Consider the following 23,293-nt stretch of genomic DNA (forward strand, 5'->3'; position numbering starts at 1 on the left):
AAGCTCTCGTCAATCCCCGAGCCCCCTGTAGCGGGTAGTTTTCTTATTCCCCGTGGCGACTTCTACTTTCACCGCCCGGCTTGACCTTTTCCTGCTTACGCAAAGTTCCGACTAAAAATGGTGTCGCGTGAGGGGGGGGTGCCAACATTTTCTTTATCTCCCTTGCCCGTTATTGTCTCCCTTCCCTTCATATTTACCCCCTTTTACTCCAAGTTTTTACTGTACGGGTTATCAACCCGCGAGTTTTCGCTGATAAATGTTTATAATTAGCGCAATTAGCGAGACTCGTTAGCGTTTCCTGTTCCTCTGTTTAGGGGGCCGAACGGGTCGAGCGTAGGAATTTTTCTGTTGGTATGCGCGGCCGGTGGTGTAATGGGCGGGATACTTTTATCCCTCTCGATGTGTGTGTGAGGGGGGTTCTTTGATCTCGTGGCACTTGTATGGGGTGGGGCGCATGTGGTGGCGATAATTGGTACTTTTTGTTCTGTGAAAGGTTAGCATGATCCGGCATCGATTATTGATGTCGACCCGTGTGTTTCGCGTTGGTATGCCGCGGGTCAAATTACACTATAGCGGGGGTGGGGTGGGGGGCAATGATGTACACGTGCGTGATGCTCCGGCATGATGGTCTTCATCAGCCGAGGCGGTGTCGTGTCGCGCTCTCCCGTGACGTGCATCCGTTACCGGCAGACAAGCAGCAATTTCAAGAGGTCCAAGCACAGGAGAACGCGAGGAGGGTGGTGGAGACTCTCTAATTAGGGAGATAGGAAGTTTAGTTTAGGGGGGTGCATCTATCTATCTATCTATCTATCTGTCTGTCTGTCTGTCTGTCTGTCTGTCTGTCTGTCTGTCTGTCTGTCTGTCTGTCTGTCTTTTTGCCCGTCTTTTTGTCTTTTTGCCCGTCTTTTTGTCTGTCTTTCCATCGACTCATCGGCCTGTAAACAAAATGTAATTTGTTCTTATTTTGCATTCAGTCTCACCCAATTTACACCATGACAGTGTATTCGACCACTGTTTTATCTTCGCTTCGATGCAAATAATTTTTGACCAACATCGCCATAAAGTTTTTGTTTATCAAATCCCCCCCCCCCCCCCCCCCCCCACATTTCCTGTATGCCAGCCAACACTGCACCGTTGGGTGAAGTTGGCAGGTGCCCCAACGACCACAGACGGACCTCCCTCCCTCGGGCCGTGGACCGGATAGAAAGTTCTCGTGTCTGTTCAATATTCTAATGTCCGTGACAAACCTACAAACGTCTGTATAGATTTGGTCTTGTTGGTGTGCAATTTTAATAAGCTTTTAGCCGTCTAGACATAAATTCTTATAACAACGGTGAATTATCACTTAAAGCAGTTACTTTGATAAGCATTTAATATTTAAAAAAAAACCAAATTGTATATCTAGTTTTGATAAAAGGTGTTCGTAGCAATGAAGCAGTTTGAAAGCGCACCTTAAAATCAGTAATGATGAACGCACCATTTTGCTTCGGTACTGTGCGGGTTAAAGTGGGTCATACGGTAATTCCCGTTTAGGACACTGGTGTGTAACAGTTGTCAGTGTGTTTGTTTATATTCTAAGTTCACGCGACGGGGATAGAAGAAAACAGTTACGTTTTAAAATCGCATTTAGATGTAGTAGTCTCCAAATACTTTATAGACTAATTTGTGGATAATAATACCTGGTATAGATCGAAATAGAAACAATATCAACCCCCTCCCCCTAATTTTGTTGATTGAACTGTTACGGCAAATCTTAATGGTGACTTGCCACTTTTTAGTGTAGTATAAATCTTGGTGGTCACTTGCTATCGCTTTTTACATTTAGTGTGGTAAAAATATTGGTGGTGACTTGCTGTCACTTTTTAGTGTGGTTCAAATTTTAGTGGTGTTTTTGCTGTCCCTTAAGTATGGTACAAATCTTGGCGGCGATTTGCTGTCGTTTTTTAGTGTGGTACACATCTTGGTGGTGACTTTGTCACCTCGCCTGTGTGCTCGCGTGTTGGCCGTCTTGCCAAAAAGTTCCTCGCTTTATCCCTCGGGTTCCGGTGTAGAAAGACCAGGCAAACACCACCGTATCTCCCCCCTCCCTCACCTCGCCTTCACAGTTCGCTACCTGGTCAGGTTACCAGGACAGGGCTTGACCTCACGGCTCTAAAAAGCCATGGGGGGACTTGGACGATGGACACACACGGAAGGTAGGGAGAAGGGGGGAGGCACACAAGGAAGGTCAGGGGGGCATGGATGGACAGATGAGGGAGTAGGGGGGGGGGTGGGTGGCACACAAGGAAGGTCGGGGGGCGTAGATGGACAGATGAGGGGTGGGGGGGGGGGGTTGGCACACAAGGAAGAATCGGTTATAGTTTGGATGAATTCAGGAAACACAGACAAGAAGAAAAAAAAATAGGCCACTCTTTTGACCTCTCCCCATCCCCTCCCCCAGATGGACTGGCCACTATAAACACATCCCCTTGGGGTCAGGTTTTGAGGCAATAAGCCACGACTCGGACATCACGGGGCAGCTGTTAGCCACACACACACCTGTTCAGCCTAGCCCCCCTCCCACTCTATACGGTATGGTGGGGGCTAGTTAACGTTACAAAGCTGTGTTGGTTATGGTTACATCGTTGTCGTGAGGTTAGACTGGTATCGTGTTAGCTAGTTTAGATAGCTCGTGGTCTCACTGGTCTGCGCATCAACACATCAACCCTAGCCTGTCCTAGTTTAACATCGACCCTAGCATCTCCTAGTTTAACATCAATCCCAACCTGTCCTAGTTTAACATCAATCCTAGCCTGTCCTAGTCCAACATCAACCCTAGCCTGTCCTAGTTTAACATCAATCCCAACCTGTCCTAGTTTAACATCAACCCTAGCCTGCCCTAGTTTAACATCAATCCCAGCCTGCCCTAGTTTATCATCAATCCCAGCCTGCCATAGTCCAACATAAAAAACCATATCCAGCGTCAATCCCCGTGTGCCCTATCCAACATCAATCCTAGCGTGCCCTAGTCTAACATCAACCCCGGTCTGCCCTAGTCTGTGCATCTACCAATCTTAAAGTGCACTAGCCTGTTGTTGCACATCCACTCTAGTCTCGACATTGGCTTTACGCTAACACCAAAACAACCAACCCTGATCACTAGACCTAATCCTGTGGTCCTAACTGCGATATCAACATACACAAAGACATTTTGATACACCATTGTTCAGTTGTTTTTATTTTTATAAGCGCCCAATGCAGGTTCATTCAAAGCAACTTAAAAAAAAAACATAATTAAGAAATCGAAAATTGTTTTCGTTAGAATTTTTTTCTCAACAAAAATAAGATTTAAATAAAAGTTTTCTAGTTTAAAAAATATTGAACCAAGTACATTGTTTAAGAACTGATTTAAAGGGTTTTGCTGTTCGGGAACCGCACGCATTGCACATTTAATTAACTCTGCTAATTAAACCTGACAGTAAGACGATTGTGATCTAATGAAGCTAGGCGGTGCGATACAATCTAGATCCCTTGTGTCTCGCCATTGTTGTACATACACACGCTCGCCGAGGTTAGGCCTGGTTTACCTGTGTGTGTGTGTGTGTAGCCTGTGTCAGTCCATACAGGTAGACACTGTGGTGACAGTTCGCTGAAGGGTTATTCAAAATCTTTTTACCCCCCCCCCCCCACCAACCCTCAGGCTTGTTTTAGAGCGGGGGGGGGGGGGGGGGGGCTGGACTATCAATGTCAAAGATACTAATTTAGTATTTTCCTCGGTCTCATCAATTAGCGAGAAGCGTTACGAGGGCAAATTGTGGATAGAGTGTTCGTCACTGTAAATCGAGCGAACCTGTAAATTAGTGTTTCCCTTTAAGCGTGTATATTTCATTGGTGGGAGGGGGCTGTTTATCATTATGAAAGCGTAACCAGTACTCTTGGGTTATACGTACACAGCCAGCTAAAGTATATGATTAGGGCTAAGTTTTTATATCTATAGCTACCAATTGTTTTTAAATGTTTAATGAATCTTATCTGAACAAAGAGAATCGTCTTTTAGAAAGCTAGAGTATTTGGTTTTATTAAACCTTCATTATACGTAATCGGACATTTCTATTTAGCTGAATTAATTTAGGCCTGCATTGTTGAGTACAATATACGATTGTTTACAACACACACGTATTCAACATAACATTTATAATCTCTTTCTCTCTCCCCACCCCCTCCCCAATGCAACCTAAACATACAAGTCAATCTAATATATAAAGCTCAATTCTGTAACGCATATGTTTGTCGTTGGCATTTCTACGGATTTAAGTGTTAGATCAATTATCGTGCGCAGTTGTCTAAATTTATGAGTTAAAAAATTACTATTAAAAGTGTTGGGAAATCATTTTCATTTTTCAAATTATAGTAATAATTGTCGGCATGTTCATTAAACACAAGTTTTAAAAAAATATCATCTTTTACAAAAATTCTAATTATGTTTTTATTTAGTCCTATAGCGCTTACTTCCCTTTGATAAATTAGGCAAAACACAATTACTTCCCTTTATGAAACCATTGCATTAGTTGAAAAGCATTTACTTTTTAATTACTTTGTTTTGGTGTTGGGAAAAAAATAATTACATAATTAGCGGGAATTGATCAAGTGCAAATGTTGTAGGTATTTTACGGATAAGCTTGGAGTATTATAATTGTTCATTAAATTGAAACAGGCGCGTTCGTTTAAGTGAGTGCAAAAACTATGAATAAGTTGGGGTACTATAGTCGTTTATTAAGCTAAAACAGGCGATTCTGCCCCGGGCGTTTATGTTCGCGTTAGTGTTTTCTTTGTGTTTAGGTGGGTTTGCGTTAGTGGTTGCGTTTTGATTTGGTTCGTTTTTGTTCTTTCTTTTTTCGTTTTTGTTTGTGTTTTTTTTTTGTTTGGGTTTGTATTTGTGTTTTTGGTTGGTTTTGCGTTTGGATTTGGTTTGTTTTCGTTCTTTCTTTTTTCGTTTTTGTTTGTGTTTTTTTGTTTGGGTTTGTATTTGTGTTTTTGGTTGGTTTTGCGTTTGGATTTGGTTTGTTTTCGTTTGCTTTTTCGTTTTTTTTTTTTTTTTTTTTTTTGTTGGTATTGGTGTTTGTGGTTGGGTTTGTTGTTAGGTTTTTGTTTTCGTTTGCTTTTTTGTTTGTTTTTTCTTTGTGTTTGTATTGGTGTTTGTGGTTGTGGTTGGGTTTGTTGTTAGGTTTTTGTTTTCGTTTGTATTTGTAATTGTGTTAGCGTTATGTTTGCGTTTTGTTGTTTTGGTTGGTTGTGGTTTGGGTGGGCAATGCCGGGTTTATGATGATTACTAAACACACAGGTAATGGTCGTTAACAGAAAGGTTTTTCACAGAAGCCAGAGCAGGGCCTGGCCGGGACGGCTAGTTAGTTATAAACACCATTTATCAATGTTTTTAAAACTTTGTTTATTGTTTAATATTTGTGTACACACAAATACACACAATCAGTATATGTATTCAAATGTATTTAAACATTTGCGCACATACACTCACATACAGACACACAATCACCATATGCATTCAAATGTACTTTAGCACTCATACATAAACTACACACATACAGACACACAATCAGCATATGTATTCAATTGTATTTAAACTTTTTAACCCACATACATAAACTACATACACACACAGATACCGAAACCAAATCAGCATATGTATTCAAATGTATTTAAACATTTGCACACATACATAAACTACAGATACACACGCATACAGACCCGCAATCAGCATCTGCATTCAAATGTATGTAAACATTTGCACACTTACATAAACTAGACACACAAACAGACACCAAATCAGCATTATACAACGCCTAACGATGTCACCGCTCCCCCCCCCCCCCCCCCGGTGTTAAGTTCTTGATTTAAGTGCAAGGAATTATACGTGACGGGAGGTTAATTTATGATTGGTGCTATCACGTGATTGGTGGAGTCTCTGGGTGCGGTAATAAAACACTTGGCCCACGGTCCCTATTACGGCACACTTGTTTGTGCACTAATCACGTGATATGGCTATAAAAAGCTTGGTTATTGCTAAACTTGCATTCTATTATTCAAGAAATTGTTGTAGTTCTTTTGGTTTGTGGATAAGTTCAAGTTATTCAAGTTGCTCTTTCGGATGTGGCAGTCAATAGGTCAGATGAAGTAGAGCTGATCTGTTTCTGTGAACTAGGCTTGAGTAGGGGTAGTTTGGCCGGTTCAATCCCGCATTTACTTTTCCTAATGTGGGACAGGTAGACCCACCCATCAGAGCTGGGTGATAGAGTAGACGTCAAATGGACTCGAACCCGGGATCCGAACACGAGGCTCACGGGATAACGGTCGTTCGCTTTACCGTCCGATCTCACAGTGTTTGGGATGGTGATAGGATTAAGGTGTCCTTTCAAACCTTACGATCATGTAATGGCAGGTGAAGTAGAGTTTACCCGTTTGAGTGACCTCGGCATATAAAAGGGATCGTGTGGTTAACACTGCGCTTAAATTTTCCCTAACATGAGTCAGGTACCCATCAGAGCTGATCGGACTCAGGGACTTGTTGAGCCCGTGATCCGAATTCGAGACTTTTCTGTTAACAGTCGAACGCCATATCCAATAGCGTTTCACTACGTTGTGTTTGTGTGATGGGGGGAGGGGGGGGGGGGCAGTAGAAGAATAAAAACAACATGTAAGTGTTCAGATTTTTCAGACACCTAATAATATATAACCATATATATTTTCATTATATTTTCATAATTAAGTTTTTTTTGTTTTTAAAAAAGGATGGTGAGGGGGTGGTATACATAACTTGCGAGAGAATGGAGGCTATGCTGGGGGGTGGGGTGGGGGGAATGGTCACTTAAGCGAAGTCTTCCCAGACCGAATCTCCCATAAGCCGCGCTGACCCTTCCGTCTGGTCCCGCAAATCGTTTTAGCGCGGATGTCCAGTCTGGTACCGAAACTCTCGTGTAATCAATTCTACTGTGGGGAATACGCCGCCATTACTGCACCCGGGCTGGATTTCTGCCCTCGATTTTCTGGAAGCGCGAGCTACGACAATGGGAATCAAAACGTCGAGTTCCATCTGTGAAACAAATATTGGGAGACATAAAGCGCAAAGACTTCCGTAGTTAATATTTCATATCAGCTTGGCAAATCGCTTGAAGCGTCAGATGCAATACTCGTAACGTCCATAGACGGTAGTTGATGAGTATTAATATTGATGTATGTCATCCTGGGAATACCTAAGGTCAGGGTGACCCGGACTAAAATCTCGAGCGACTTAAAAAAAAAGAAAAGAAATATCACCCAGCCGCCCAGTCACGATACGATCCGTTTCTCATTTCTTATGCCGTTCATTTTGATGGGGAAGATGGTAAATTGATGTTCAGATGGGGGTTTGGGTAGATCAAGTAGATGGTAAATGGAATCGGAAACAATCTCGAAATATGTCTGTGTGTGTGATTGAGGGTTTGTCGAGGGCTGGGTGAGAGCTGTGGTTGCGTGTTTGATCCGATAGCGATTCCGAGTTATTTTTTTTTTTTAGCAAGGCGTAATTAGCTGTAAAATGGGCGTTGGGCTAGATCTAGTTTAACAAAAATTGTCAGTTGAATGCTTCAGCAACATTCTTTAAATCTTTAGGTGGTTAGTTCTACAATATAGCACAAAAAGTCTTGGGATCATTACTGACAATAAGCGCATCTGAAGAAAAATAACTACAACCATATATTGGTGCTTTTGTGGCACTGGAATCAAATTTTCTGTTTAGAAATATGGGACGGCGTGGCCTAAGCGTTAGAGCGCTAGGCTGCTAACCCGGAAGTCTCCATTATGAATCCGGGTCCAAGTCAATAGAGTCCATGAGTCCACCCAGCTCTGATGGGTACCCAACTCATGTTAGTAAAGGCGGCTGGGTAAAGTGCTGACCTCACCTTCCCTTCATATGCCGAGGTCGAGATACATAATATGAACTCTACTTAATTTGCCCAATAGATCGCTAGGTCTAAAGATAGCTATATTTAGAAAGGCTCATTAAATAGTTCAGCAGCTAAAGTATTTATAAAACGGCTCTCATTTTTGAAAAAGTTTGTTAGTTCAGCTACTAAAAATCTTATTAAATATGCAAAGCCGCAATTAAAGATTTAGCCATCAAATTTTTAAAAAGTTCTAAAAAATGTAAAGCAAATTAAAACAGAAATCGCTGTATTTATTGACTCAAAGTTTATTAAAACAAACGAATGTATTTATTGACTCAACAGAATTTCGGAATTTAAAAAAATCAAACCACAAATAGCTTTCATTCAATTTTTTTTCGTGTAAATGTTTTGACAAGTTCTTTTTAATGACCCCGTGTTTATTTATTACGCAACGAAAATACACCTGAATAAAATATTCATGTTTTCTTTTACCTGCCTTGACTTTATTTTTCTTTAATTGACATGTATTCTTGAGTTCAACAGTTGCATGGGGAAGTTGGCAGATACTTTTCTAGCCCTCGTTCTAATCCTCGATACTTGAAGTGCAACGTTTTTCCCTTTTTTTCAATAATCGCGTGTCAGTTTTGAAATTTGATGATGAGTTTAAAAAGAAACTGAGACTTCGCCTAGAAATCAATACACATTCTCATTAAAAATTAATCTGGCGAATTTATAATAATGAAACCTGACCCTACTCTGTAGCTAGCTGTCAGTGTTGGTGGTCGGGGTAGCTGTTGTTTTCTTCGCTGGTCAGTTCCAAGTTTTGTAAAACTACTTGAGAAGATTTTGTAAAACAACTTCAGTGTATTTATTAACGGTTCTCGTGCACTGTTCAGTATGCATAGTTTGGTAGATGTTATTGTTTACATAAATAGCAGTAGGAAGAGCATGTTTACATGAGCCCACATGATACTGGAAGTGTATGGAATTGATCTTACTCTCAGCTTCCCAACCCGCCCCTGTGTGTCTCAGTCACAAACGGTCCATTTTTACTAGTATTTTATTTTTTTTTAAATCGATTTTTGAAGCAAGGGTTAACGAGTAAAATAAAATTCTTTTTTATACGATAACTAAAGTAGTTTGGGATAAAGCGTGTTAGTTAACAGTGTAGGTTTACCGTTAGAAAATAAATACAGCAGTATGTATACGCTATCTTAAACAGGGTTTCTTCCAGGCATGAAATGGAAAAAAAAAAAAACTATCATTTCTGTAAAAAATATACGTAAACCATAGTTCGCCCCCTCTCCCCCTCAAAAGTTTCAAGTGCCCTCTCCCCACCCCGGATATAAATATATAATAGTTTATTTATAACATTTCGCCAATATTAGACTAAATATATCCTAAGTTAATAGTTTTAATGCAAGTCTACCATACCTTATTGTACCGGCATATAGGGGGCCTAAAAGTTCTTTAGCACACGTTGGCATAAATATTAATGTTTACATAATAAACTAGCTTACATACAGGGCCATAAACAAAGGCAGATGAACACCTAATCATACACGTTTATATAATAACCCAGCTACACAATATACATATCTGCTATAAATAACGGCCTAATTTGCCCGGATGGGTCTCAGGACAATCTAGGCGTTGATTTACGACGATAGAAGAAAAAAAAACAACCTTTCACCTTTAACCCCCAGATCGACTTCCTGTTGGAGCAGGCTCGACTGAGATGGAAATTTTGCTATTTGTCTTCATCAGCACCCGTCGCTCACTATAATGTTACATTCGTTTATTTCTCTTTCTCTTTGCTGCTTCGTTTTGATTGTTTTCTTTCTTTACTTCTGCTAACTCGTCTCGTGTGTGTGTGTGGTGTTTGACAGTGTGTGTGTGTGTGGTGTTTGTCAGTGTATGTGTGTGTGTGTGGTGATCTTCTTACGCAAGCGATTTGATTACCTTATATCCGTTTATTTACCTAGGCGTGTGTGTGTTGTTGTTTGGTGGTGTATGTGTGTGTGTTGGTGATCGTCTCACGCAGGCGATTTGATTACCTGTGTTATATCCGTTTATTTACCTAGGTGTGTGCGTGTGTGTTGTTGTTTACCGCGTCGAAATAATTCGCCTCGCGCAAACAGGGATCGGGTTTTAATATCGAGGGCTGGAATCAAATGGCGAGTGTTGTGGTGAGGCAGACGGAGCTGGGCTGGTTGCATAAGTTGATCCCTAATGCATTGTTTTTTTTAATCCTTTGGATTAGGAGCGTCCCGGTTGGTATTTAAAGCAATAGAGTTTTAACATATGATAAGAGGCACACACATGTGACAAGGATCCTGATATTATCGAAGCATGCGTTTATGACTTAATGATGGCCGCTATATGTTGTTTGGTGGATGGCGTCTATCCATGGCTTGTTGGATGGCCTCAATGCATGACTTATTGGATGATATTTAGACATTGCTTGCAGATGATCTCTAATACGTTGTTTGTTGGATGGCCTGTATACATTAATTATTGGTGGCCTTCATACAACATTTGTTGGATACCTCGATACATGGTTTGTTGTATTGCCTATACATGTGGTTTATCGATGGCCTCTATAAGCTGTTTGTTGGATGGCCTCAACACGTTGTTTATTGGATGGCCTCTACACATGGTTTTCTAGATGGCCTCTACACGTTGTTTTTTTGATGGTCTCTACACATGGTTTATTAGATTGGCAATACGCTACACATGCAAAGTGGCCTTTACATCAGGCGTGTTGGATGGCCCTTACACCAAGTTTATACGGTCGGCCACCAATTATGTTAGCTGGCCCACACAGAGCATGTGGGGTTGTGGACCCCACAACCAAGTGTGTAGGGTCGGCCACCGGACATGTTAACTGGCCCACACATGGCATGTGTGTGGGGGGGGGGGGCGGACCCCACGACCCGACCTGTAAACAGTTAACGCCTCCTCCTGCCATTATTTATAAACCGCCGTAAACCTTATCGCATAACCCGAGCCCCAAAAATTTGACAAAAAACATTTTGTCAGGGGTGAATAACTCTACGAGCGGGACACCTTTTGCTGCGAGAGTTACGCTTATGAAAGATTGGTATATCGTCTTCTGACATGCGTAGAACAGGTGGCCAGGAGAAAGGTTTATTTTTATTTTTTTTTGACATAAATATTTAACCTGGTTTAGACATATTTTTATTTTGGGTAATTTCAAATCACATTTAGAGTTGTTTTTTTCAATTGAGTGCAATATTTTCTGCGATAATTATTTAAAGTTCCTTAAAATCAATTTGAATTGTTTTAGATGTAAATAATAATAATAAAAATTAGAAATAAAAATAAAATAACATCAATTACGGAAATGGTTTATTATGACATTTATATAATAAAAAACAAACAAAAAAAAACCCTTAAACTTAGCACGGTCTGCTATAGATTTTTGAAACTAACTTTTGTGATTCTGTTGGAACATGTATCACTTCATGAATTAGGAAGTTGTCTTGGAAGTTCTTCACGCCGTCGACTCCTTAGTGCGACTACGGAATAGAAATTTCATACATTCTGATTTACATTCTGATTGATTTTAATTAATTAATTATATTCTTCTCTTTTTTTTCTTCCACTCAGCCCTAGCCATGAGAAGGTGGGAAGCCCCGCCCTTCCTGAGGGTGGTGGCAGTTTTAGCGGTGCTGACGGCCACGGTGGCCGCAAGCAAGGGCCACCAGCAGGCCCTCGACAGCGCCTCGATGAACGCGGAGAACTTCATCTTCACGCAGCCGCAGTACAACGGTAGCATCTACGAGAACAGCATAGGGAAGGTGTACATCCAAACATCGCAGAAGATGGGGATCCGAACCGGGTACCCTTCGTCCATCAACATCGAGTTCACGATCGTCAGCGGCGACCCTCATAACGTTTTCATCGCCGAGACGACGCACGTCAAGGATTTTTGTTTTTTGAGGATCCGGATACAAACGTCGAGTTTCGGGAATTTGAACCGAGAGCTCAACTCAATGTTTTTTCTTCAGGTCAGAGCCAAAGGGTCGTACCCAGGGGAGGTGACCCTCGAGACGTTTACCAACGTAACGATATCGGTGCTGGATGTCAACGAGTTCAGTCCCATGTTTTCCAGCATACCGTACGAAATCAGCATTCCCGAGGACACGCCGCTGCACAGCAGCATCGGCGAGGTGAGGGCGTCGGACGCCGACAGCGGGATCAACGGTGAGATTTACTACAGCCTGGTTCAGGCCACGCTGGTGTTCGCCATACACCCCACCACGGGCGTCATCTCGCTCTCGCGGCCCGTCCGTTACGAGAATAAACAAGTCTACGAACTGGATATCCTTGCCGAGGACCGGGGGGTGACCGCCCCGGGGCGTATCTCCCCTAACAGCAAAACCAAATTTAAAATCAACATCCTACCTGTGAATTACAACTCCCCCGTGCTCAAGGTGCATAATCATCAGACTCTCATCGAAAACGGAAACACCGGGACCATTTTCGCGGTGTTAACGGTGACGGACGACGACCGGGGCAAGAGCGGAGTCGTGAACAACGTCACCATCACCAACGACCCGAAAAATATTTTCAGACTCGTGACCCAAAGCGCGCGCGGGATGTACAACATCGTCGTGGCCTCGCCCATCGACCGAGAAACGACCCCCGAGAACTACAACATCACCGTGATGGCGACCGATTCCGGGGAACCCCCGCGGTCCACATCTCTGGTGATCCCAGTGCGGGTGCAAGACGTGAACGACAACGCCCCTGAGTTTGAGCAGAACGTGTACACGATGGAGGTGTCTGAAGTCGTCCCCCACAACACACCTGTTTTGTTCGTCAAAGCTTTCGACAACGATATCGGATCCAATGCTGAAGTATTGTACAGTATCGTCGACGGGAATAAGAAAGAACTGTTCTCCATCGATCCAGTTTCCGGTTTGATTCGAACTTCCGGTGACCTCGACGCCGAAATCGACCCTCGGGTCATCCTCGTCGTGCAGGCTCAAGACCAGGCCAACACCGGTTCCAGAAAAACCGGACAGGCTAAAGTCATCATTAACCTAATTGATTACAACGACAACGCGCCGGATTTCAACAAGGCGCAGGAGATAGTCACCGTTCGGGAAAACCTGCCCAAGGGTTCTCGCGTTGTGACCGTCTCCGCCACCGACGAGGACAGCGGGGACAACGGGAAGCTGAGCTACAGTATCGTCAACTACGACAAGGTACCGTTCGAAATCGACGCTTTCTCCGGGGAGATAACGACCACGGAGGTGCTGGACTACGAGACGATGAGGCGGAGTTACCAGCTCCACCTGCGGGTGTCCGACTGGGGGTCGCCCTACAAGCGGGAGGAGGAGATGGTCCAGGTGATTCGGGTCGAGGACATCAACGACAACGCCCCTTTAATGGAGCAGAGTCGCTGTTCCGGTTACCTGTCGCGCGACTCGCCTCTCATGGCCGACGTGGTCACTCTTTCCGCCATCGATTTCGACTCGGGGAATCTGATCACGTACAGCATCACGGACGGCAACGAGGACGATTGTTTCAGCATCGGGCCTTCGTCGGGTATCATAACGGTCAACTGCGACGTGGCCCGACAGACGGAAGGGAAGCGTAGCCTGCAGGTCGTGGCCAGTGATAGCCATCACGTGTCCATCCCGGCGCTGGTCGAGCTGACCCTGGTCAACAGTAAGATCAACACCGACGTGTCCACCGACCCGACCAGGGTCACGTGTGTCAGGACGGACGCCCTCGCCCGTTACGAACAGCTGGTGAGGAACTCGTCGATAGCCAACTTGGACCCACAGATCGTCGTGCTCAACAGAAACAACAAACCCAAAAACAACCCACCCGTCGTTTCTAATTCCTTTATACCACGCGCGGACGTCTACGAATCCGCACCCGTCGGAACTGCGGTTCTAGACTTCGGGGCGTTCGTTTCAGACCCGGATTCCGGCTACGATGGTCAGTTGAAGTACGTCATTTCCGGCGGGGACGACCACCGCGGTTCGTTCAAGCTGGACAGCTTCACCGGGAAGCTGGTGGTCTTCTCGGGGCTGGACTACGAGCTGAAGACCGAGTACTCCCTGACCCTCACGGCCACTGACATGGGGCAGCCCTCGCTGTCGGTCTCGGTCGATGTCAAGATCAACATCCGCGATGAGAACGACAACGTGCCCATGTTTGAGCAGTCCGTGTACGTTGTCAGCTTAAAGGAGGACGCGTTGGTCGATGCGGTGGTCATTCAGGTCCAAGCCAAAGACCTGGACACAGGCGACAACGCGGACATTCGTTACTCCATAATATCAGACGACCGGGATTTCTACATCGATCCTTTAGAAGGGATCGTTAAAGTTAAACGCAATTTGGATCGCGACTCCAGACCGTACCAAACCCTCGTCATCCGCGCCGAGGACTACGGTTTAAAAACGAGGCTGGCGTCGACCACCGTCGTCAACATCACCATCGAAGACGTGAACGACAACCAACCCATTTTTGTACCGGGGACCTACCATGTCCGCGTCCGCGAGGACTTGCCTGTTGGCACCATCATCACGACCTTGACCGCACACGACCTCGACGAGGGCGAAAACGGCCGAGTGGAGTACTCGTTCGCGCACGGGATCGACAACTTCTTCGAAATCGACAGCCTGACGGGGTCGGTCCGCATCAAGCGGAAGCTGGATTACGAGACGAAGCAGGTGTACAACATCACCGGGGTGGCGCAGGACGGCGGTCAACCGGCCTTGACCTCCATCTGCTACGTTAGCATCGAGGTGATGGATGTGAACGAGAACATGTACTACCCCGTGTTCCCCGACTTCCTGGCCCGGGGGTCGGTCAGCGAGAACCTGCCCATCGGATCTTACGTCATGTACGTCCAGGCGACCGACCGGGACGGACCGAGCAACGGCATCGGTCAGGTGTTCTACACCATACTGGACGGGAGTGGACTAGGTAGATTTACCATAGACATCAATGGTGAGTACATGTTCATTGTTCTCCCTTCCCTTCTTAAATATTATAGTGGGGGTGGGGGTGGAAGAGGGAGGGGGCATTGGAATCCTATTTATGTGTTGAAGGAATAAATAATCCACACTATCGATTTTAAAATAATATTTAAAAAAAAAATATTTAGCTTAAAATGTTTGTGCCTCGACCCCCATTCCCCACCCCTCACCCTTTAAAAGAAATCAAGATCTGGGACTGGAATTCTCCTGAGCTCGCTATAAACTGAAGATATCCTTGATTCTATTGCCAAACTGTCATCTGATTAAATTTTCTGATTTTTTTTTTAAAGTTCACCCTCATCCTCGATTCCCCCTCTCCTCTTCTCCTCGTTAAAATAACATTCAAATCTTTATTTATATCACGACACATCTCACCGCCACGAAGATAGGCTTTCAAAGCGAATAACTCGATTTATTTTCAGCCCTCGCGACTTTCGGCGAGTCAGATTATATTAATCGCACCCAACGTCTCGAATCGTTTTTTTGGCTCTCGATGCTTACAAACATAAACCTCGGAAATGGATTTTCCCCCTTCCCTCCTTTTGTGCATCGCGTGTTAAAAGTTTGGTTTAATTGGCATTAGAACGGAACTTTATAATTTTTTTAAAACCCCTCTGTTGAAGTGCGGGGGGATAAAGTTGAGTTCATTAGAAATTTAATTGTTTCTGGAATGTTTTTTTTTTTTCTTCTTAAAGATGCCCGGTGTCAGACATTTGAAAATAATAAAAACACTAAAATAAATAAATAAATAATGCAGTTATAATACAGTACACGGGCTAAAGATAAAATATATTACCGCCAGATATTCGTTATTGTAGCCCAATCTGTTTAAAAACTAAATATTTTAATACTTTAATTTTTTAATTTTATCTGAAGATGTGATGAAATGTATTACCTACGTTGATATGTTTTATACCTTATAATATCGTTGATGCCATACTATAACAAACAAACATAGTTAACTATCCATGTCACCACTTTAATCGGAATGACGAAACATTAAATCTCATCTTGGGGAAGTATCAATAAATTATACCTTGCGAAGACCTAATGTCGAAACGCCAATGCTCAGGGTCATTGCTGAAAAGTGTTTTTTTTTAAATATGTTTAGTAGGCCTATATTTTCTTTTTGCCAGTTGCCCAATACTGCACATAATTTGTGCCTATTGTACCATATTCTCCAAAATTCATTATTAAAATTACAGTAACATATCTACGTTTCCATGGCAACAATTGTTCCCAAAAAATCCTTTGCAGTCCATTGTTTTCTTCACTTCTGCGACCGAGCGCCGCGTCGAGTGCCTTAAAGTATGACGTGCCACAATCTGCCACACCTTGACCCCGTGAACCAATCGTTGTCCACTTTTCAAAAAAAAAAAAAAAAAAATCCTATCTAAACACACCGGCTCATTCCGGAGCAACGCGTACGATAACGAGACTCTTGACTTTGTTTCTAGCCGATACGAGCCGCGGGCCGAGGGCGTCCTGCTAATCACAACTTCAAAGGGCGGGCAGTACCTCGAGTGGTTTTCTATACACGAGTTTGTGTTGGGAACGGTAAGACTGTGGTCCCTGCTTGGTCATCGTCCAGCGGTACAACTTCCGGTGGACGGGCTACTTACCGATAGTGGCCCGATGCGTCGTGGGCTGAGATAAAAACAAAAGTATTAACGGTTAATCTTAGGACGGTCTAGTTACAGAGGGTTGAACTTGTAAAACCTCGAGTGTTCAAATTTTTTAAAAAAAGTTAAAAAAAAAATTCTGTCTATTTACCGAGTTTTTTAAAATTTGTTCAAATTATAAAACTAATCTTATTTTCAAAAGGTCTAATGACCGGTGATGAACGAGTATAACTGCAAGTGTTCGATTAAATTTTTTTTTCAAAACGCCTTAATACCGAAGATAGAACATACAAAATAGCCTACCTGTGAAATACATTTTGTTGGCGTTAGGAAGTTAAGGATGGCAGTAAAATAAAGCACACATAGATCTAGTACTAGGTAGCAATAGTTCATTAACAATTTTATTTACACGGTTTAGCGAGTATTCCTAAGTAATGGCTTAGAGGAGCCCACAATTACAATGTAATATGAAACAGACCTTCTCATCCCCGCTGAGTCAAGTGTTTTAACCATGTTTTCATTTGCAAACGAAACGCACCACATTTTTCTTGTTTTTATATTTATTATCATGCCTTTTGGGTCGGATGTTTATTTAGCTACATGACCGTCTACACTCCCCACTCTAATTCCCCCCCCCCCCCCCACCTTTAGTTTGGTGAGTCGAGCAAGTCCAGAAGGTGTTAGGAAAAGTCGTGTTATCTCTCCCAGCGTTTTGCTCACACGGTGCTCTGGACCGATGACCTTACCCGAACCCCAGACACACTCAGAGCCTTACTGCTAACCTTGACCTTGACCATAATCCTAACCCTGACCGTAATCTTAGCTCTGACGGAACCCTAGCCTTACCGTATACTAAACCCCGAGACACAGATACAATACTGAATTGCTCTAGAAATTTCGTGTTTGACTTGGTAAGGTGACGACGGGGTGTATAATATGTGGAGTTTGTAAGTTAACTTCAGCGTCAATGTATTTGTTTAGCTTTTTGTGAATCATATTCAACCTAACACAACATGCAAGTTACAAATGACAAGTTTCACAACTTTCACAATTGCCACAAATTATCCCTCGTTTCTAAGCTCGCGTATTTCTTCATCATTTCCGCTACACAACCTGAGTCTGGCAAGTTCAGACATTCCAGTCTATCGCCTGCATGTTTCCGCAACCCCACCGTCTGCATGTTGCCACAATCCCCCCCCCCCTCCGTCTACATGCCCCCACAGTCCACATACCCCACTGAGTTCTCCACAGACAACAATACACCTGCCCAGGCGCGAATGTCAGACTTTATTGTTGCTCTCGCGGGATGCCGGCGTGTAGCAATACAATGGAACCACTGACATGAACCTCAGAGTTAAGCTCGTTTAACCTGTTACTGTTAGATGGTGTTTCGCTTGCTCATTAGTAGGTTAAATCAAGTCAGTTTTTAGTGGTTTATTAAAATTTTACTTCTCTAATTTTGCCTTGTTTTTACCTCACCCCGCTCAACCTCTGCACCAATAATAAATTAAAATGTAAAGAGTAATTAACTGGCAACAATAAAAATATTATATAAAGTCCATGTTTAAAACAGTACAAAGAGGCACTCGACTGATATATATATATATATATATATATATATATATATCTCTATAATATAAGCGGGCTGTGTCTGTCCGTCCGTCATCGCTATAGATTTTGGGACTATAAAAGTAAACTATGCACCATACTGTGCTTTTCAGTGCACCGCAGAGTCTTATTATAAGAAATAGAATAGGGTTTGTTTATATAACGATATAGAGCTATTTTATAATTGCCACTGTTTTTACTTTTTTGCATAACGTAAAGAGAATATTAAATACACGCACACTGCTAAAACATATTAAAAGTATTAATGTCAAATATCATTTTCGTTTATATTCCCAGAAAAAGTAGATACGTTTCAATAACATAATAACAGTACGGTAGAAAAATCAAATTAATTTAACTCTTTTTTCTAATTTTGACAAAGGAGGTAATTTAAAAATACATTAAACTCACGCTAATAAAAAAATGTGAATGCAAATATAAGTTCGTCATAGAAGGAATTAGTGTTGCAATAATATAATTAGCAAAATGTGAATGCAAATTATTCGGATGTGTAAGAGGAAATTATTGTTAGAAAATTATAATTAGCATGGATTAATAAAAGGCAATCTTTTATTTATTTTATTCACTAAATGTAGGCTCTACTGTTTATTACTTTTAATTTTTAATCAACTATTCAGCACTATTATAGACGCGTCATCACGTTCATTAGGTGCGCAATGGTTTTAGTTATGAAACTCTATTGTAAATTTTTAAAATTTAAAGTACTGGGAAAAAATGCGTGAATGGATAAAGTGAAATATTGTAGGTAAAACACGGATATTTTAAATACTGCCTATTATTTACATGTTTACTAATTATTATTCTATCTTTCTGTTTGCGGACAAGCTAGGGGTTTTATAGGAGAGGCGTAGCGAGGGGGGGGGCATATGTCCCCGGGTGCCAACCTTAGGGGGCGCCAAAGTGGGTTGGAAAAAATTTGCGAGGGGGGGTGGTGGAAATCGAAAGTTTTAGGGCGGGGGGGGGGGGGGGAACGGGGGTGCAAATCACCGAAAAGGGCGCGATTTGGCGCTACGGGCTAGACTGTGAGCAATATGCCTTTATGATTGCATTTAAATTGTGTTTATGTTATGAGTGTTGTGTTTGTTTTTTCGTTTGTGTTTTTTTTTTTGCGTTCGTTTGTGTTGTGTTTAGTTTTGTCCTGTTCCCAAGTTGGTACATTTAAAAAAGATTTACCGTGGCGGAGCACGGGATGCAGCTAGTATATATATATATATCTATAATATAACGCTGCTGGTAGTGTGTCAGTCCTTCCTTCCTTCCTTCCGTCATCGCTATAGCTTTTGGAACCATAAAAGTAAACATTCGCACCATGCTGTGCTTTTCAGTGCACCGCAGTGTCTTATTATAAGTATTAGAGTAGGGTTTGTTTATATAGCGGCATAGAGTTATTTTATAATTGCCACGGTTTTTACTCTTTCGCATAACGTCAAGAAAATATTAAATACACGCAAACTGCTAAAACGTATTAAAAAGATTAATGTCAAATATCATTTTCGTTTAGGCTCCCAGAAAAAGTGGATACATTTTAATAACATAATAACAGCAGGGTAGAAAAATCAAATTAATTTAACTCTTTTCTAATTTTGACAAAGGAGGTAATTTAAAAATACATTAAACTCACGCTAATAAAAAATGTGAATGCAAATATACGGTCGTCATAGAAGGAATTAGTGTTGCAATAATATAATTAGCAAAATGTGAATGCAAATTATCCGGAAGTGTAAGAGTAAATTATTGTTAGAAAATTATAATTAACATGGATTGATAAAAGGCAATCTTTTATTTATTTTATTCACTGAATGTAGGCCCTACTGTTTATTACTTATAATTACTTATAATTTTGAATCAACTATTCAGCATTATTGTAGACGCGTCATTACGTTCATTAGGTGCGCAATGGTTTTAGTTATGAAACTCTATTGTAAGTTTTTAAAATTTAAAGTACTGGAAAAAAAATGCGTGAATGGATAAAGTGAAATATTGTAAGTAAAACACGGATATTTTAAATACTGCCTATTATTTATATTGTTTACTAATTATTATTCTATCTTTCGGTTTGCGGATTTGCGGACAAGCTAGGGGTTTTATAGGAGAGGCGTAGCGAGGGGGGGGGGGCATATGTCCCCGGGTGCCGACCTTAGGGGGCGCCAAAGTGGGTTGGAAAAAATTGCGCGAGGGGGGTGGAAATCGAAAGTTTTAGGGCGGGGGGACAGGGGTGCAAATCGAAAGTTTGAGGGGATGCAAGTCACCGGAAAGGGCGCGATTTGGCGCTACGGGCTAGACTGAGCAATATGCCTAAAAGATTGCATTTAAATTGTGTTTATGTTATGAGTGTTGTGTTTGTTTTTTCGTTTGTGTTTTTTTTTGCGTTCGTTTGTGTTGTATTTAGTTTTGTTCTGTTCCCAAGTTGGTACATTTAAAAAAGATTTACCGTGGCGGAGCACGGGATGCAGCTAGTCTATAATATAACGCTGCTGGTAGTGTGTCAGTCCTTCCTTCCTTCCTTCCGTCATCGCTATAGATTTTGGAACCATAAAAGTAAACATTCGCACCATGCTGTGCTTTTCAGTGCACCGCAGTGTCTTATTATAAGTATTAGAGTAGGGTTTGTTTATATAGCGGCATAGAGCTATTTTATAATTGCCACGGTTTTTACTCTTTCGCATAACGTCAAGAAAATATTAAATACACGCAAACTGCTAAAACGTATTAAAAAGATTAATGTCAAATATCATTTTCGTTTAGGCTCCCAGAAAAAGTGGATACATTTTAATAACATAATAACAGCAGGGTAGAAAAATCAAATTAATTTAACTCTTTTCTAATTTTGACAAAGGAGGTAATTTAAAAATACATTAAACTCACGCTAATAAAAAATGTGAATGCAAATATACGTTCGTCATAGAAGGAATTAGTGTTGCAATAATATAATTAGCAAAATGTGAATGCAAATTATTCGGATGTGTAAGAGGAAATTATTGTTAGAAAATTATAATTAGCATGGATTGATAAAAGGCAATCTTTTATTTTTTTTTTTCACTGAATGTAGGCCCTACTGTTTATTACTTATAATTTTTAATCAACTATTCAGCTCTATTATAGACGCGTCATCACGTTCATTAGGTGCGCAATGGTTTTAGTTATGAAACTCTATTGTAATTTTTTTAAATTTAAAGTACTGGAAAAAAATGCGTGAATGGATAAAGTGAAATAGTGTAGGTAAAACACGGATATTTTAAATACTGCCTATTATTTATACTGTTTTCTAATTATTATTCTATCTTTCGGGTTTTATAGGAGAGGCGTAGCGAGGGGGGGGGCATATGTCCCCGGGTGCCGACCTTAGGGGGCGCCAAAGTGCATTGGAAAACATTTGCGAGGGGGGGGGGGTGGAAATCGAAAGTTTTAGGGCGGGGGGGGGGGGGGGGAAGGGGTGCAAATCGAAAGTTTGAGGGGGGTGCAAATCCCCGGAAAGGGCGCGATTTTGGCGTTACGGGCTAGACTGTGAGCAAAATGCCTTTATGATTGCATTTAAATTGTGTTTATGTTATGAGTGTTGTGTTTGTTTTTTCGTTGTTTTTTTTTTGCGTTCGTTTGTGTTGTGTTTAGTTTTGTTCTGTTCCCAAGTTGGTACATTTAAAAAAGATTTACCGTGGCGGAGCACGGGATGCAGCTAGTATATATATATATATATATATATATATATATATATATATATATATATCTATATATATATATATATCTATATATATATATATATATATATATATATCTATATATATCTATATATATATATCTATATATATCTATATATATCTATATATATCTATCTATATATATCTATATATATCTATATATATCTATCTATATATATCTAGATATATATATATCTATATATATCTATATATATATCTATATATATATATATATATCGACACATAAATAGAAAATGAAAAGACGGCGTTTATTTTAATTTTGGGTAAATCTTTTTTCTGGCTCTGGACAATTGAACGCGATTGTTATTTGTTTCATCATGATGGATGAATCACTTCCGGTTTTGTTTTCTTTACACATACCTTAACGGCGCTAATGGGCGAGGTTTGTGCTTTCATAGCTCCATTTTTTACCTTAGTTGTCAAAACCTTTTTGGCATTGCTTATGTTTATGATAGACTCGGGAGAGGTTAGCTTTTGTTGCTCGCTAAGTGTCTCGTTATCTGATACCTTGTGTATCCGCCATCTCCATGTATAGCAGTGTTTCTGAACAGTTTCTGGAGGTACCGAACCACACCGGTTTCACTTGCGCATTCACGGAACCCTTCTTATTAGTAGAAACGGCCGTATTCACAAATCCGATCGTGATTTCTTTGACCGCCGAACTCCTGAAACAGACTCATCGAACCTCTATGGTTAGATCGGACCCAGGTTAAGAACCACTGATCTGTTGAGATAAGAAAAGACCTCGGGCGGTTTCACTTTATTTTGACGCCATATATATATATATATATATATATATATATATATATATATATATATATATATATATATATATATATATATATATATATATAGAGAGAGAGAGAGAGAGAGAGAGAGAGAGAGAGAGTGTATGTGTGTGAAAGGTACATAAGGCAGATGAAGTAGAGATGATCTGCATATTTGACACCGGCCTATATAGGGAGTGTGAACATAAACTAGGTGGGCGTGTGTTCAAAAAACACTTGTACACAGTATCTACAGTTTCATAAATCCTCCACTCCTGCAACTTTCAACCGTTGATCCGAGAGGGCGGGGTGGGGGGTACAAGTCACCAGGCATGTTAGAGCGTCCTTGTGTCAAGCGACCCGTGACTTATCTCTCCTATAATTATTCAAATCTTATCGCCCCCACGACAGGTAACTCTGGTGTTGCCTAGGGACCTGAACTCCACAAAAAGAACACACAAAACAAGTTATGAATGAACTGCGTTCACCACCGCTGCGAGACAGTGCTCAAACAACCGCATCACTGGATGATTTGTGTAAGCACCAATGCAGTTAACACCAACGAAAGCTATTTTTAGAAGATGGGGAAAACAAAGTTTTAAAAATAAAACATAAACA

At 41.5% G+C, this 23,293-nt stretch overlaps 1 protein-coding gene across 11 annotated transcripts in view; it reads left to right on the plus strand.

Annotated features, from left to right (window-relative positions):
* The window catches only part of LOC131952256 (protocadherin Fat 1), a 221,384-nt gene that overhangs the window by 3,495 nt on the left and 194,596 nt on the right, over window positions 1-23,293 (plus strand). For all 11 annotated transcript variants that reach the window (XM_059314814.1, XM_059314816.1, XM_059314815.1 and 8 more), the window contains exon 2: window positions 11,550-14,912. In XM_059314814.1, coding sequence (XP_059170797.1) covers window positions 11,558-14,912 — 3,355 coding nt within the window. In that variant the 5' untranslated portion in view covers window positions 11,550-11,557. The remainder of the gene's footprint in view (window positions 1-11,549; window positions 14,913-23,293) is intronic.

Source organism: Physella acuta, unplaced genomic scaffold (assembly GCF_028476545.2).
Source record: "Physella acuta isolate Inbredline_101_S28 unplaced genomic scaffold, ASM2847654v3 ptg000862l, whole genome shotgun sequence".
NCBI lineage: Eukaryota > Metazoa > Mollusca > Gastropoda > Physidae > Physella > Physella acuta.